Source organism: Squalius cephalus (genome assembly GCF_949319135.1).
Source record: "Squalius cephalus genome assembly, chromosome: 24".
In the NCBI taxonomy this organism is placed as follows: domain Eukaryota; kingdom Metazoa; phylum Chordata; class Actinopteri; order Cypriniformes; family Leuciscidae; genus Squalius; species Squalius cephalus.
This window is the reverse complement of record NC_137145.1, coordinates 8904551-8921305: the sequence shown is the minus strand read 5'-3', so window position 1 is coordinate 8921305 and position 16755 is coordinate 8904551. Positions and strand designations below refer to the sequence as shown.

Here is a 16755-nt window from a genome sequence, read left to right as displayed (position 1 = left end):
GATATTTTCTTTTAAAGAAATTGCTTTTTAAGGACTACAACAAAGGGTTGGTAGGAACTAGGCTACACGACATTTCTCCCGGGTTAGAGACATCACCAACCCTAGAATTGACATAAACCCCGCCCCCGGAAAACGATTTATAGATTATCAAGACAGAATATGCTAATCAATGACTAGAAGATAACTACTCTTAAGCTACATAAATTTATCAACTAACCATTCAGAAATGTTGTCTACATGTTGTCACTTCTTCTTGAGTCTCTCCATCTTTGTCTGACACCGGTTTGAACATAAAAGGCTAAAAGTTTGTTGAATTTTTCAGACATGTCTGTCTGTGTGAGGTAATCGAAGCTGCTAACACAGAAGGTGTTGTAGCTCCGCCCTCTGTGCAGCAGCTCATTTGCATTTAAAGGGACACACAAAAACAAAAAAGTGACAATTTTAACATGCTATATAAAAATATCTGTGGGGTATTTTGAGCTAAAACTTCACATACACACTCTGAGGACATCAAAGACTTATTTTACATCAAGTGAAAAGGGCATTATACACCCCTTTAAGTTGTTTCCTGTCAGGCTGACACACTTCTGTTTTTTTTGGTGGGTTAGTGTGGTCTTTACCCATCTTTTTTTTCTATTTTGCGATGCACATGTGGTTTATGTATGCTCTAAATGTAATGTCTGTCCCATATTAGACAGTAAACACTCCCAATGTGTGTAGCAACAGCTTTGCCACCTTTTGTGTGTGCTTTTTATCATTTTTGTATCATCTGAACATGATAAATCTAATGGCATATCTGGTTGGTCTGTATGGTCAATTTAACTTTTACACTTCATATAACTTCAGGAACAGAAGCTTTGAATGACTGTTCAAATATAGGCTATATATTTTCATGTGTTTGTAGCTTTGTTTAATCATGCATGTATGTTTTTGCTTCGAGCAGGAATCGACAAAGAGAAGGTGGACCTGTCCCCTACCACGGGTCTGGCATCCAGCGGACGCACACGCCACGGCTCGGCCAGCCAGGTCCAGAAACAACGCAGCACCGGCAGTTTTAAAAGACCTAGCATCAAAAAGATTGTATGAGAACTGCAGCACAGCAGGGTTTAGCCCCTGCTGGACCTCTGACATGCATTACGCTGCATTTTATGCGGTTTCTCTTCACTCCTACTAAACCCAGCGTTTACGGTAATCTTTAGGTTCTTCTAAAACTGTTCAGCCGTGTTTGCCAGGATCAAAATAAACTGAACGCCTCTGTTTAAACCAGTCACTGTTTGACACATGGGAGGAAGTCTCTTTTTTTTTTTTTTTTTTTTTTTTTTGCTTTGTTTGTGTGTAATAGAACATTAACTTTTTTTTTGATGGAATCACAGACATTGCCTGAAGGTGGCCTGAAGTATATTATGTTTAAAAGCACTAATTTCCTTCTTAAATGTAATAGATGAAAGTATTAAATAAGTGCCATTCCTTTGTTCAGTTGTATTTGATCTTGTTTTCCTACTGTGTTAACTTTTTTTGTGGTTGTTTCTTTTAGGGCAGGAATGATTTTTCTTCCTGGAGAGTCAGGACTAATGCTGAAACATTTGCGAGCTCTCCCCTAAAACAAAAATGTACAATCGTTCATGTAGTATTTCAAGAATTTACCCTTTGTACCCTTTTAGAGTTAATAGTACAAGAAAAACATACATAGAGGAAAAACTTTAAGTTTCCAAAACCTTCTCCAAAACCTTTCCAAAAACTGTCTTTCCAAATCCCCACTTACTTTGCCAAATTAATTTGTGTGAATTTCTGAATTCTGATTGGCCTGTTCTATCTGAAATGTTATTACCACTCAATCAACGACAACTCTTGTGGTGGTGATAATCTGTCAGTTTTGGATTAGAGGGGAAGGTTTGAAGAACAAATCTAATCACAGTTTTACAGAAAAAATAACAATCATCTGAAAAAGCATTCAGATATAAAGAACCGAGAGAGACAACCAAGATCTCATTGGGTTACACTATGTTATGACAACTTAAACAAAGAGAGATTTTAGAAAATGCTGTTATAGGGTCAATTCTCAATCTCTTTTCAAAGTTTACTTTCACCTTATTTCTTAACGTTTTCTTTCTTTTGGTCGGTGAACTGTAACATTCTGGGTTCCGCAAGACTGTACCGTCCAGTGCAACAGATTTTCTTTACTGTTCGTGTAAATGTTATGCCATGTGTGCTGATGTTTGTGTTTTTGTTTCATTTTTCTTTGGATTTAGATCCAAGCTTGAAACCTAACTTTTATCCCTACCCCATATACAATGGTGCCATTTTGACTCTTGGACATGTTGAAATGTGTGTATTGGGGGCAGTTTTATTTTTTCCTGTTCTGTTTCAATCTTAAATTGCTTTCACATTGGTACGTCTTAATGTCAGAAAGGTCAAGTGATGAATGGGTTTAGTAATGGCAGACAGATGGATGTTTCAAACACTACGTTTTTTGGCACTTGAGGTTATGCAAAATTTTACCTAATTGTTCTCCTTTAGTTTCCTTTTTTTATGCCGAGAGCTTCACCTCTGTAAATATTTTTTTGTGTAAAAATAGAAAAAGTATATTTACTACACTGTAAATACAAGTGACTATGACATTGTATTATTTTGCTTTTTGTAAAGCAGTTAATTACTGAATATGTACAACATAAAATATGAATTGTTGTCTGTCAATCATGTTCACTGCATTATGTCAATTAACATGGAGGAAATATTGAGGGTTGCACTGAAGATCGAAATCTTTGTGTCCTGACCTGGACCCTCTTTATAACACATTATTGTTATCATCTGATTTCATATTCACAGATGTAACACTAATAAAGTCCATTTCTGTCCATCATTGTGTATGTTTATGGCTTGATTAAAAGCTCCCTGCTTATATCCAGATCACATCTAAAGACAACACTTAAGATTTCCTGACTTGTTAAAGTGAATGTGTAGTATGTGGAGCTATACATTAATTATATTCACATTAAAATGTGTAAAAAAAAAAAAAAGAAAAGATTTGCATACTTGTAATTTCTAGAAATTTAAAAATAAATCTGGACTGATCTGAATAAAAAATTGTATATTTAGTAAAGATAAATAACTTGCGTGCAGACAAAAGGCACCTCAGTGTGACAACTTATTCACATTCATATGGATACATACATTAACAGTACATAGCCTAAACTTTTCGTTCTGTTTACATATGAAACCAAAATGTTAAACTTACTTCGTTAGGGATACAGCATTATCAATCTCACGAGTGTTCCATAGTTTCCCGCCTTTCAGCTTGAGCGGGAGATCGCATGACAACAGGCCACACACTTTCTCAATCACTTGACCAATTAAAACTGTTCAGCGTTGTAATTGTAGTGTTATTGTTATATATTTTTTTAATTATGTACTAACTACTGTGAATGTTAGATTATGCATTGCCTTGAAACACATGTTTTTTAGTCAAGTTTTTAATTTTGTTGGATAAATTCATTCATTAATCTGTCAGGAACACACGTGCGCTCCCGTGACGTCATACACACACACACGCACCAGCGCTGCTGAGCTTCACGGTGAGCAGAAAGACATCAAACACCGGCTTCTTTTATTATATATGTGGAATGAAGGTCTCTTCCTTCTTGACTTATTCGCTTGTGATTTAAATGCATCAATTGGTTTGTAACATGCTTTCACACTAAAACAAAAATCAACAACACAAAACAGATTTAGATCCCATAAAGTTGAAATTGCAGCGTGATTGAAACGCCGATGTAACTGCGTCTACCTAAAAGTTTTCTTAATTCATGTTCGCTCTGAATTTGATAGCTGTGTGTGTGTGTGTGTGTGTGTGTGTGTGTGTGGCCTGGTAAACCCTATGGGGACAAAAATGTCCCCACAAAGAGGGCAATATCTGAAATCCTTGTCCTTGTGGGGACATTTTTGGTCCCCATGAGGAAAACGGCTTATAAATTATACTATTTACAGTGCTATGCATAAGTTTAGGCAACCATGCTAAAGTTGACTAAAAAGAGGAATAAAAAATCATATTTTGCAAATTTAACTTAATGCCTTATTTTAAAAAATTAGGAAAAATCCAACCTTTAAGGACACCAATTTTCTTTGTGAATGAATAATGTATCGTAAATAAATAAATGTTCTTCCTTAAAAAACAGGGTGCATAAGTTTGGGCACCACTATGTTAAATTCCCATAGAGGCAGGCAGATTTTTATTTTTAAGTATTTTTAAAAAAAAAATTTTTAGGATACTATGCATCCTGATAAAGTTCCCTTGGCCTTTGGAATTAAAATAGCCCCACATCATCACATAGCATTCACCATACCTAGAGATTGGCATGGTTTTATTTCAGTTAGCCTAAAAGCTAGTTTGATTTGCATTGAGAGCAATGCAAATCAAACTAGCTTTTAGGCTAACTGAAATAAAACCATGCCAATCTCTAGGTATGGTGAAGGCTATGTGATGATGTGGGGCTATTTTAATTCCAAAGGCCAAGGGAACTTTATCAGGATGCATAGTATCCTAAAAAAAAAATTAAAAAAATACTTAAAAATAAAAATCTGCCTGCCTCTATGGGAATTTAACATAGTGGTGCCCAAACTTATGCACCCTGTTTTTTAAGGAAGAACATTTATTTATTTACGATACATTATTCATTCACAAAGAAAATTGGTGTCCTTAAAGGTTGGATTTTTCCTAATTTTTTAAAATAAGGCATTAAGTTAAATTTGCAAAATATGATTTTTTATTCCTCTTTTTAGTCAACTTTAGCATGGTTGCCTAAACTTATGCATAGCACTGTATGTATTTTATGTGTTTTTTGAAAATGTAAAAATCCAGAAAGTTTTCTGTGATGGGTAGGGTTGGGATAGAATATACAGTTTGTTTCGGATAAAAGCATTATGTCTGTGGAAAGTCCCCATAAAACATGAAAACAATGTGTGAGTGTGAGAAATTGTCAACACATTCATATTTTTTCAACCTATAATAAGCTAGGCTACCTCTTTTTGCTTCTATGGCTGATCTCACTGATAGAGCATAAAAATGTTATAATATCTACTTATATGTAATATAATATCTCTTATTAACATGTTCACTTTAAAAACAAATCTAACAAAAATTGTTATTGGTCTTCTTTCTTGCATTTCTTTGCTATTTGGGTTGTGATTGTTGGTTTCTTTTTTGGCACCTTTACACTGCAAACACATTGTAATGTTATATATTGATATTTATATACAAACAGAAAATAAGATGTGTGGTGGATGTCATGGTGACAGCTGTATTTAAGAGGGCTGCATGTGTTTGTGTGTTGCCGGGATATTTGAGCTGGTAATGAGATTGCTCTGGTTCAGTCTTCTATTGGAGAAGTGTTGGTGTCAAGACTCACTCCCCCTCTGAGCTCAGACGTCTCTCCTTACAGACTAGTGCCACCCAAGACTAGGGATGGTTATTAGATGTAGCTGACCTCTCTCTCTCTCTCTCTCTCTCTCTCTCTCTCTCTCTCTCTCTCTCTCAGTGGGATCAGTGGAAAGAGGATGTTGCTGTCGTTTAGGCCGCTGGCCTCCGTCTCTGTGTTGACTCTGCTAGGCTGGTGCTGGTACAGCTTTAGAAGGAGGAGGATGACGACAGCTCCTCTCTGGACTGAAGAGGAGGTGTGTTTTTCAGACAGAAGCAGATCTGTTCACTCCTCCCCTGCTGACTCCAGTATTTTGGGTGAAAGGTCAGTAGCAGAGCGTTCATGACTTGAGTCCTGTTTTTTTTGAAGGTTGTGTACTTGATTAGCCACAGTTTTAAGTGATAATATCTTCTAATATTAAATCTTCTCTACAAATATGTGTTATTTGAGCTTTAAATCAAGGGCTCCAGGGACCCCCAAGAGGTCACAACAAGTGGTGCAATGTCTGCAAATGTTATTATTTTTTACAAAATATATTTTTAGGGAATGTTCCCATAAGATATTAATGAAATATATTTAACATAATGTTTTTTTTAATACCCTTCCCAAATTTAATAATAGTAACATTTCATTTTGCTTTCTGAAGACTATAGCCTGAGGTTATTTATGATTATTTCATTGACTTTTTCCAATTTCAGTTTATTTTAACATTCTTTACAATACACATTATTCCAAAACAGCTACATGTTTAGCATAGAAAATGATCATCTCAAATATGCTCTCAACTTAATTAAAAAATATATATAGTTATTAATTTTGTAAGCAGATTCTTCATTTTGTTCATATAGCTGCCTTTTTATTGTGGAAAGGGGTTATATTTGTGGGTCTTTTACAGCAAAATATTTCAAAACCTCTGGTCTAAATCATCCTTTTAGCAGTGTGACAAATTTTTCCATTGTTTAAGAATGGAAAATCTTGGTTTATGCCAAGTTATCCTGAAATGTATTTTGACCTGTCAAAGTAAGTCACCTTCAGAGAACGGACAGATTTGCTTTTTCCAGAGTGAAGACAGACACTGGACTGTTTCTTTTTCTTCTCTTACAGTGACCTGAAAATGGACCACAACAACTCAGGATCCTCTGAAATCAGCAACTTCACAGATTCTTCACCAGTTCTGGACATGTGCAACCTTACATGCACCTCTCCCGTAACAGGCCTCACCAAGGGAGTTCGACCTGAACCAGAAGGAGAAGTATCTGTTCGTTTCCCTGAGACTCTCCAAACTGGGCAAGAAAAGGACAACATTGCTGGTGAAGGTCATCCAGACTGCAGGGAAGTTAGTGAAGATGACTCTGGGCTTGAGTTTGATCTGGTTTGTCTCTCTTCAAACTGCCTTTCCAACGACTCTCACTCTTCAACGGGGAAACAGCCAGGTTCTGTCCACTTTGACAGTCATGATATCTTCACTGATAGAGGCTTGAACCCAGAAAACTTGGAAAAGATCAGTTCTGTTCTGGTCCAAGAGATCATAGAAGCAGCGGCAGAGGACTGGAAAAACCAGGAATCCATTGATCCACATGAGCTTGCTGGTGTTTCAAGACCTCTGGAGGCTGAAATTCAGTCCACCGCCCAAAAACCATTTCAGCAGCAAAACATCAACAGTGACGTATCACTTCAGGACACCGTCTCATTCAGGGAGAAACTACTCAGCCATTTAGGAGCTTCTGTTGGAGATGATTCTGGATGTGGTTCTTGCTTCTCAGAGGATGCATCCGGTGCAGAGCTGTCTGAGGAGGGCAGAGGCTGTTCCCCCACAGAAGCGGACACAGTCAGCATTGAGGACAAAATGATTCCCAGCATCCACGGAGTGGCAGCGGAAGAAGAGGAGGCCTGGAGAGGTACGTGAGACATTTACTTTCAAACTCATGAAATTCTGCTCCTGTTTGATCATTGTGAAATGAATTAACTCAAGCAGCAAAAACAGTTTTCAATATAGTAAATAAATATATCTTGAGCAGCAAATCAGCATATTAGAATGATTTCTGAAGGATCATGTGACACTGAAGACTAGAGTAATGATGCTAAAAAAAAATCTTTTTTATGTTTTAATATATACTGAAACAGTTATTTTAAATTGTAACAGTGTTTCACAATAGTACTGTTTTTACTCTATTTTCTATCAAATGAATGCAGCTTTGGTAAACATAAGATAGGCTACTTACATTTAAAAATCTTATTGATTCCAAACTTTTGACCAACTTTTTGATATTTATTTGCTTGTTACAGCTATCTGTAAAAAAAAAATGCTTCAATCACAAAGCAGTAAAATATCTCAGTGTGTTACATTCATATGGATCTTGTCTCCAGGTTCAGGTGATATAGGTGTAAGCTGCATTAGTGCCGATACTCAGGTGAGCAGCTTGGCTCCACCTCCGGCCCAGCCCATCATTCTTTGGGACATAGAGGTGCCAGCGGTGAGCCCCACACACAGACGCACCCACATACTAATATTGATGGAGCATTAGCCCATTTATTACATTTGTGTATGAATGTGTTCGGAGATGCACCACAGCAGAGAAAAGATGCGTGATCTTGAAGTACTAGACTGCAGAAGAGCTCAAGTTACAGGACATATGAAGGCCTTTATACTGTGTGTGCTTGTCCATTGAGGATTGTATTACTGATATAAGGAGAGTGACAGGAAGACTTGTTTTCTGTATGAGGAAGAATTGTCCTAGATTTAAAACTGTCATTGCAGCATCTGGTTGGTCGATTGATCGGGAAGCAGGGGAGATTCGTGAACTTCCTCAAGCAGAGCTCTGGAGCAAAGATCTACGTCTCCACCCTGCCGTTCACTCGGGAGATTCAGATCTGCCACATCCATGGTGAGATTTCCCGTGATGATGGCTACCTAATCAATGCTAAAGCCTAGCGCTGAATTCATGTGTTTGTGTTCACCCAGGCTCACAGCAGCAGGTGGATGATGCTCTCTCACTCATCAGGAAGAAGTTTAAAGATCTGGATCTGAGTAATTGTATCCCTCTGCCCTGCCTGCCCATCACATCCTGGGTGAGGACTCTTAAAATCTTGACATCATGAGCATCATAAAAAGTTCTTATGATTAATGTGCTATATGTCAAGTTTTGTGTGAGGCTCAGTTTTGTATATTGCAAATTCTGTGTGAGGAACAGACTGAAATTTAAGTGGAAAGTATGTGCCACATCACACCAAGTTTGATGCCAGTAACATCAAATACCCTGACATGATGTGTTTTGAGGTGGTAAATCCTAATGTATGCCTTGTGTGTGTTGTTCTGTTGTCTCTGTAGCTGCTGCTGCCTCAGGATGTGTTTGTGGAGGTGATCGTGTCGCAGATGGAGGCGGGTCTTCACCTGTTCGTTCAGCAGCACAAGCATCCATCTTATCAGGCCCTTCCCACCCTCATTCAGCACATGCAGCTCTGCTACTCTCAGCCGGGATGTCCCAGCCTGCCCACCCCTGTCGAAGGTATATAGACCCCTACTTAAACACACAGATCTCCATGTTGAGAGTAAGGCCCGGTTTCACAGACTGGGTTTAGATTAAGCCAGGATTAGGCCTTAGTTCAATTAGGGCATTTAAGTAGCTTTTATAAATTTGCTTTAGAAAAAAAAAACATTACTGGTGTGCATCATAAGACAAAGCAATGGTGTTGTTGCATGTATGGTTGCTTTTAGTTAAAACAGCTCAAACATGCATTTTAGTCTGAGACTAGGCTTAAGCCTTGTATGTGAAACGGGGTAAATGTTTTATATTCACACTGACATTTATTAATTTAGCTAGGAACAAAGCAACATCTGTCTCCACCATAGTTTAGTCTTTATTCTTGTTAGCTTGTCTTTTATTTTCTATCGTTGTCTTCCTTTGCTTTTTCTCTCTTTTAGAACCAGCAAAGCTTTACTGGCATGACTTTCAGATATTAGTAAATTAAAACACGAGGAAATGACACAAGTACGTTTTTTTAGACCGTATTGAAATAATTCTCTTTTGCTCACCAAAGCTCTATTTATATTAATCTGTATTAAAAACAGTATTGTGAAATATTAATATGATTTAAAACAACTGCTTTCTATGTTAATATATTTTAAAATGTAATTTATTCCTGTGATGGAGCTGAATTTTCAGATGCCATTACTCCAGGCTTATCATTAATTCCTTTAAAGTTGTGTATGTACAGTATATACACACACGTACGTTTGTTTCACTATATCAGTGAGGACAATGCATAGACTTCCATTGATTTTATATCAGTTTAATGATCTTTTCTATCGCCTAACCCAACCCTTACCCTTAAACACAACCCTGGTCCCTCACAGAAACATGTGCAAAGGACTAGATTTAAATAAAAACATGTTTTGCCTGACTTTTTAACTAGTGAGGACCAGTAAAATGTCCTCGCTAGATTTCACTATATAAGGACATTTATATATGAGGACATTTGGCCATTACATGTATAGCCAAACCTGAACACAAACACACACACACACACACACACACACACACACACACACACACACACACGTACACACACACACACACACACACACACACACACACACACACACAAACAGATGGCATCGCTGATAGTAAATGTGCTGTATGTAATGAATTGTTGCTCAAACTGTGGCAAGATCAATTATAATTAGGGGTTATGAAGGCCAATCATCTCCCAAAATAATTAGAATTGCTTGTTGTCATCTAGTTGAGGAAGTCTGTCTATTTTCTGTCTTTCTCTGTTAGTGGGGGTGGTCTGTGCCGCTCCAGTAACAGGAGGTGGCTGGCAGAGAGCCCAGGTCATCCAGTACTGCATTGAGTCTGGCATGGCTCATATCAGATATGTAGATAATGGAGGTTATGACACCGTGAACAGCGCCACCCTCAGGCAGATCAGGTCAGGTCGCTCAAGTTTGGTTTGATCCTTTGTCTGTGATTGTTGATCTGAATCTGATATTTGAAGATTTCGTTTTCACAGGTCAGACTTTGTGACATTACCGTTCCAGGCAACAGAGGTTCTGTTAGACAATATCATGCCTTTGCCAGGTAAAACATAAGCCTGTTACTTTCTGTGATGTGCTGCTGCTCATGGATATGTACTATACCTGTATATTATTATTTGTATGTACATTTTGTAAACTGTTAAATGAATCAAATCAAATCATCAATACTGAACTATGATAAAAATGAAAAGCAATTTATTTGCTTTGATAGGAGAGGAGTTTTCCCTGGAGGCCAGAGCAGCACTGGAGGAATTAACTGCAAATATGGCCTTAATCATCAAGGTTATAACAAACAAACACATTTTTTCTGTCAGTTATTCCTGTATATTCTGTATAAAGATTATTTCCACTGTATTGTATCATTTCACCTGGCAGCGGATTCTCAAACTTCTTTGTCGGCTGAAGATAAATAGCCTATAAATATCTTCATGAAATACATTTACTTGAAATACCCCCTGAGATTAATATTTTAGTAATTTAGCAACACATTCGCATCTTCACGGTCAATTTATGGTCACATGACATTCAGGTTAACAAATCAAATTTTTAAAATTGAATTGCTTTTCATCAAGTCGCAGTTGACAGTTTGAGAAACTCTGCACTGGGCGATCAAAATCAGCTTTTTTTTTTTGGAAGAATTCTGAACGTGACAGATGTTGTTGTCTATGGTCAGGTGACAGGCAGTCAAGACGGCCTTCCTCTGGTGCACATGTGGAAACAGATGGGAGATGAGGTGTGTATGGCTAATTTTTCTTTACTAGATTCTTACATTTCAGCTTTAACTTGTGTGTGTGTGTGCTCTGTGTGTCTGCAGGTGGTTCTGCTGAACAGATTACTGGCTGAACAAGGGTTTTGCACCTGGTTTGAGACGCAGTGATGTCGCAGCTTTTCGCTTATCCTCTCCTGAACTCCCTTTCGCACAGTACATTGATTTCCATTTTTTTTTTTTTTTTTTTTTATGGTGATTTTGTTGTTTTTTTGAAACATTCTCTTTAAATGGTTCATATTATGCTATTTGTTGTTATTTAAAGGATAATTGAATTAAGTTATTTTCCCAGAATGCATTGCAGAGTAAATGTGATATGGTAAACCAGCTGCTTATGTGAACAGTTGCTAATATTGTACTGTTTTCTAAGATTGTCTCTTGAATGCTGATGGTTTGAAAGATTGTGTTGTGCTCAGGTATTTTGATAATGAAGTAATTTACTAATATCTGTTCTTTTCTTGGTCTTTGTATTTTGTTGTGGGTCTCTTTGACTGTAAAGCCTTAAAGAACTGCGGCAGCGAGGAGCATCATGAAACCCTGCTGAAACGAACTTGTACGGTTCACTGCTCTGTACTCTCACACTGCCAAACATCTCACTGAGTAAAAAGTCTGTGGGTATCACAAACATGCTGTGCTTTTTACTCTTCCTTGTGCTGATGCTGACTTTGCCTTACATTTAAATCAATATGCAGCTTAAAAGTTTACAAACCACTTCTAGGATCTGATTTTTTTTTTAAACAACCAAAAAATCTTTTTTTTTTTTTTGTTCTTCCCTGAAGAACCTGCAAAACAGATTTTGTGAGATAAGGTTAACTTTGCATTTGCTTTGTCTGAATTCAGACATCTTTTTTCACATACTGTTTTTCACCTACTAGGGAAGATTTGCGATTTCGGATGCAGACCTTGATGAGCTGGTTCAGGTGTGTTTAATTGGGGTTGGAGCTGAACTGAGAGTGGCCCTCCAGGAGCTGGATTGGACACCCGTTTTAAACCATATCTGATTTCTTCAAAATATTGTAAAATCTCCCTAATAGTTAAAAGGAGTTTAAGAAATCCATACTGGCTATATTACAACAAATTATGTGCACCTACTACTTCTGGCCAATAGATGTCACTCAGTGTAAAGCTTTGAATGGCTGGTTATGAGTAGGTGGTCGGGATAGTATTTATTTTTAAAGCAATATCATAAACTGATAATATTCTTCTAACAAATATTGTGGGAAAAAATACAAATGTATATTTACATATTTTTTATATATACTGCATATACAGGTTGATCACTAACGACTACAAGTGTGGTAAATACATTATGCAGTAGAAAAATGTGGTAGTCACTAGATGTGATCAACATGTATATACATATGTAGTAAATATACATTTCTATTTTTTTTTTTCTTTTTTTTTTTTACTCATTTATATCCTTGGTTCTAAAAATAAACACTATCCCGACTATCCCTGTGGTGCTCAACAGAGAAACGGATCTAGCTGACTTGAATAAATGTCACATGGCTGTGCAACCATGTGAAAGATCCCACAGCAAAGCACTTTGTAGAGAAAAGGTGACTTCTATTGCAATAATTTGCATGAAATATCATGGGAAAGTGTGCTGAAATGGGCTGAATATTTAAAGTGAGTGGTGACATTCTTCAATAAACATGCAGAAAAGCCCCTGTATTTGGCTCTGCTCTCATATCTGCCTGCCGCAGGGGGTCTGATTGGTTTGCTCTGAGGAATCTGAATGCCACAGCTGATACTGTTGCATGTATCATATTCTCCAGTCTTAACTTTGAGATTTCTATTTCTCTAAGCAGAAAATTCTCTCATTTCCCAGAGTGCCCTGATGAATGCATATTATCCTAAAGAGGCGCAGTGATCTGTTAGGCAGCTAACAGATGCACAACATTAAAAAATGAGACTTTCAGTAAGTAGAAGATCCACTCATTAATCAAACACAGATGCCGCTGTGACTATGGGTCTCCCTCACAGATTGGACTCATAACTTGATGCAGTTCCTTTTCCTTGATACAGAAAAATACTCTTGGCTCCAAATATCAAAAAACTCCCCTCAATGTCCCCTTTAGCAGCAGAAGTCATTGTAATATCAAATATCAGAGTTTGAACATCAATTTTTGTCTGATTTTCGGGACTGGAAAGGGTTTGAGAAAGTTTATTAGAACATTAGCAGCATGATCTATGAATGACCTGTTGTGTTTAAGTGAGTTAAGAAATTATTGTCTGGTTCAAGAGTTCTTATTTGGCCACAGTGGGAGAAGCAATGCTCTTGTTTTCCACAGTAATCTGGTTCTGTGAAACTAGAGCTGCAGTCATTTGATAAACGTCCTATTTGAGCATTTCCATATCAATGAAGTCAGCAGATGCCACACTAACACTGATCTATCCATTCTACATGCTCACTCAGCAAAGTGAAGCGGAGAAAGGCTCAGAAATACATTGCCTGAATGCGTGGGGGTGTCAGAACCCTCCAGGAAAATTAACATACATACCAAATGATGTCTTTGGGTTATGTTTAGGGATAAACAATATTATCAGCTCCGTATAAAAACAGAATAACTGGAAAGTCCCCACCAGTCCGTGTTTTATACAGCAAGCTCCAGTGTTATTTTAGTATTATTGATATACTATTACTTTTGTTAATGTTTAAAATTAGAATTTTTTTTTTTTCATTTTAAGTTTTAGTTTATTTACATTAAATGAAAAGGAGAAATGTCACCTTGGCAACTAGCTGAAATAAAATAAAGGTAAGTATATTTTTTATATTTTATTTTAGTTAAGGATTATTTTATTTCAAGTAGCCTAATGAAAATGTTTTTTTTTTTTAATGGTTTTATTTTTAGTTAATAACCAAGCTCAATATTGAAAGGTGCCAACAGAATGAAAGGACTTTTAAGAGAAAAAATTTAATTCCAAAACAAATTTGATCATTTATAAATCGTATTTATCTCTGTGCACTATGTACATTCACTTATTTACTATGTGTGGATTTATAACATTGCCACTATTAATAAGTTGTCAAACTAAAAGGACAAACATGACATAATATGCTAGTGCCACCAAGAAAACACTAGATTTTAGTTCAATTTTGTGAACTATTGTGCTTCATTTTAGTTTTAAATACTCGTTTTCCTTTCCAGAAAGCCTCTTGGTTGTATTTATTCAGAAGGTGGCGCAAATGTAAACTTTATAGGGTTTAAAGAGCCTACTGAAGATCTGAATCCACTCTCGTGATTCCTGTCAAACGCTGCTAACCAACAGGGGGCGTGGTTTCCATAGATAGGTAGGCGCAGATCCCCGCCGGATTGGTTGGCTGATGCTTTCAGTCACACCCCCTCCTGAGAGGGGCGGGAGCGCGCGCTGATCCCACGTGTGACGCTAGCGCTCCCGGTTCGGTAATATTCCTTGAGCTGGGGCTGCAGTGCCCGTGTGTGTGTGTATGCGTGTGTTTGGAGTTGGTTGGGCTTTGAGCTATGGAAGCGGACGCGAGTCAAGTCACCTCTGGAAGCCCGAGTGATTCGCTACACGACCCGGGGTAAGAAGACAGGACAAGTGCGCGCGCGCTCTTGTGTGTGTTTGGAGTTTGATTCTGTTTTCAGCGCGAGCGAGCGCATGTCCTTCCTCGCGCAGTTCTGCTGATGTTTTGATTGACAGGTCATATCTAAGGCTCATATCAGCCGGTACACAGCTCAAGCTGTTCGTAGCTCGCTCTTTATGAGGTATTTACAAGGAAAATGGCCGTTTTGACATCTGGAGTCACTTATACCATTTTTTCTCCTTACAGTAAAATGTTTATCGGTGGCCTCAGCTGGCAAACCTCACCAGGTAAGGATAATTTATTCTGTTTTGGAGTTGTTTTGCGTCATATTTATCCATCGCACGCGTTGGAAGCTGTTTGTATGTATGTGTGTCACTGCGCACAAGGTTATTGTGATTTTCAGTCATCTGACATTAAAGCGAGCGACGCGACAAAACTTAAACGCTCTCATTATAATCAACGAAGTGTGAAGCGCGCGACCTTCGGTGATTATAACGGCAGCGTGCAAGCTTAATCGCGTCGCTCACTTGAAGTGTAGACACGGTGTAACCCTCTTGTGTCCTTGTGTTTGTGTTCAGACAGCCTTAGAGACTATTTCAGTAAATTCGGGGAGATCAGAGAATGTATGGTGATGCGCGACCCCACCACCAAACGCTCCAGGTAAACACACGTGCTTCAATTTCTCCGTTTTTTTGTTGTTGCTGTCTCTATTCTGCTGTCTTATGATGCGTTAAGGGTAGATCAAGAAGAACAGGACAGAAAGCTGATTCATAATGCAATTTGACATTGAGTTAGGACTGTACTGCTAGAAAGAGATTCCCTATTTTCTAAATTATATTTCAAAAGACAAAGTACATTTGCAAATATGTGACAGAGCCAGGCAATGCACATTATATGTGTATATCAGTCTTTTCTTCATAATTCTGCAGCGGGGAATCCATAGCATCCATATATTGGAGAAGTGACCCTAATAAAGCCACAAGCCATATAAGCCCATTTTTGTTATATTTTGAAATACAAAAATTCAAAGCATGAGAGAAATAGTTTCTTAGCAAATGCAAAATATTCTGATTTTCTTTTTGTTTGGAGACAGTTGAGTGTTCAGTTATTCAGGAATCGTTGCTTCTATCTGATACTGTAGAAGTAGCAGAAAAACTTTGCTGTTCTTAGATGTTTTTTATACAATCTAGTGCTAAAAGTGGCTCAGTATTGAAAATAATTTTAAAATTAGGAGGTTAATAACTCAAATGCAACCTGTTATTATTTTTTATTTTCTTCATATTTTTAAAGGAATATTCTATAGTTGAAAAGATCTGTATTGGAATATATAGCACTGGAATGGTGGTTTCAAAAGGAGATGCAGCAGAACATCTGAAATGATTATTAAATGAAAAACAAGTGGACTGACTCCGTATAATAAATTAACATACATTTTATTTTTGTCAAGCTGAGCTTCTTAGGAATGCTGCAATTAACCTCTTCCTAATAAACCTACCTAGACTAAGAACCCATTCAATCTCTTATAAAAAGCATTAACTGAATCCACTGTGCTCAGAACACATAATGAACTTGAACCACTTAAACCGAGGGGGGAAAAAATACAGATATAAGGCGGCTATAAGGCCTCACAAGCTTGCTGCTTTAGCAAGAAATATCTTTGGTTAAAGTTAAACGGGTGCTGAAAAGTGTCTTTAATTTAGTCAGTTTCTGATGTTTAAATTACAGACGAGTATAACATCTTTTTCTATTCTATTTATAATAATAATCTTTCAAATTTACATTTGGGTGGGTTTAAATGGTCACTTTCCCTGTATAAATATATCAGACCGGCCAAAATTGTCAGACAATGTATTGTATTTTGTTCCAGGATATACTATTTGTGATACATTATTCAAGGGCATAGGAACAATTTGAAGAGTGTAGCAGCGACATATCAAGGCACTGAATAGTTATAATTATCTCACAACAAGTGGAAATTTCTAAATGTGTCATA

General features: G+C 37.4%; 3 protein-coding genes across 11 annotated transcripts in view; all 3 read left to right on the top strand.

Annotated features, from left to right (window-relative positions):
* Positions 1-2859, top strand: part of nf1b (neurofibromin 1b) — a 58716-nt gene extending 55857 nt beyond the window's left edge. The window contains exon 57 of the mRNA XM_079860588.1: positions 944-2859. Coding sequence (XP_079716714.1) covers positions 944-1086 — 143 coding nt within the window. The 3' untranslated portion in view covers positions 1087-2859. The remainder of the gene's footprint in view (positions 1-943) is intronic.
* A 636-nt stretch (positions 2860-3495) lies between these two features.
* akap1a (A kinase (PRKA) anchor protein 1a) lies at positions 3496-11923 on the top strand. Of its 5 annotated transcripts, XM_079861504.1 has the most exons (13): positions 3496-3572; positions 5532-5735; positions 6516-7309; positions 7779-7885; positions 8170-8296; positions 8374-8480; positions 8740-8917; positions 10190-10345; positions 10427-10489; positions 10658-10728; positions 11120-11179; positions 11261-11368; positions 11712-11923. In XM_079861504.1, the coding sequence occupies exons 2-12, from the start codon at positions 5551-5553 to the stop codon at positions 11321-11323; spliced, it is 1911 nt and encodes a 636-aa protein (XP_079717630.1). In that variant the 5' UTR covers positions 3496-3572; positions 5532-5550; the 3' UTR covers positions 11324-11368; positions 11712-11923. The 5 variants fall into 5 exon arrangements, with proteins under 5 accessions (XP_079717630.1, XP_079717628.1, XP_079717629.1 ...); XM_079861502.1 differs by having other exon boundaries at positions 11261-11923; XM_079861503.1 differs by having other exon boundaries at positions 3523-3572; positions 5541-5735; positions 11261-11923.
* A 2641-nt stretch (positions 11924-14564) lies between these two features.
* The window catches only part of msi2a (musashi RNA-binding protein 2a), a 186933-nt gene continuing 184742 nt past the window's right edge, over positions 14565-16755 (top strand). For all 5 annotated transcript variants that reach the window (XM_079861554.1, XM_079861553.1, XM_079861551.1 and 2 more), the window contains exons 1-3: positions 14565-14759; positions 15009-15049; positions 15341-15422. In XM_079861554.1, the coding sequence (XP_079717680.1) occupies positions 14698-14759; positions 15009-15049; positions 15341-15422 (185 nt within the window). In that variant the 5' untranslated portion in view covers positions 14565-14697. The remainder of the gene's footprint in view (positions 14760-15008; positions 15050-15340; positions 15423-16755) is intronic.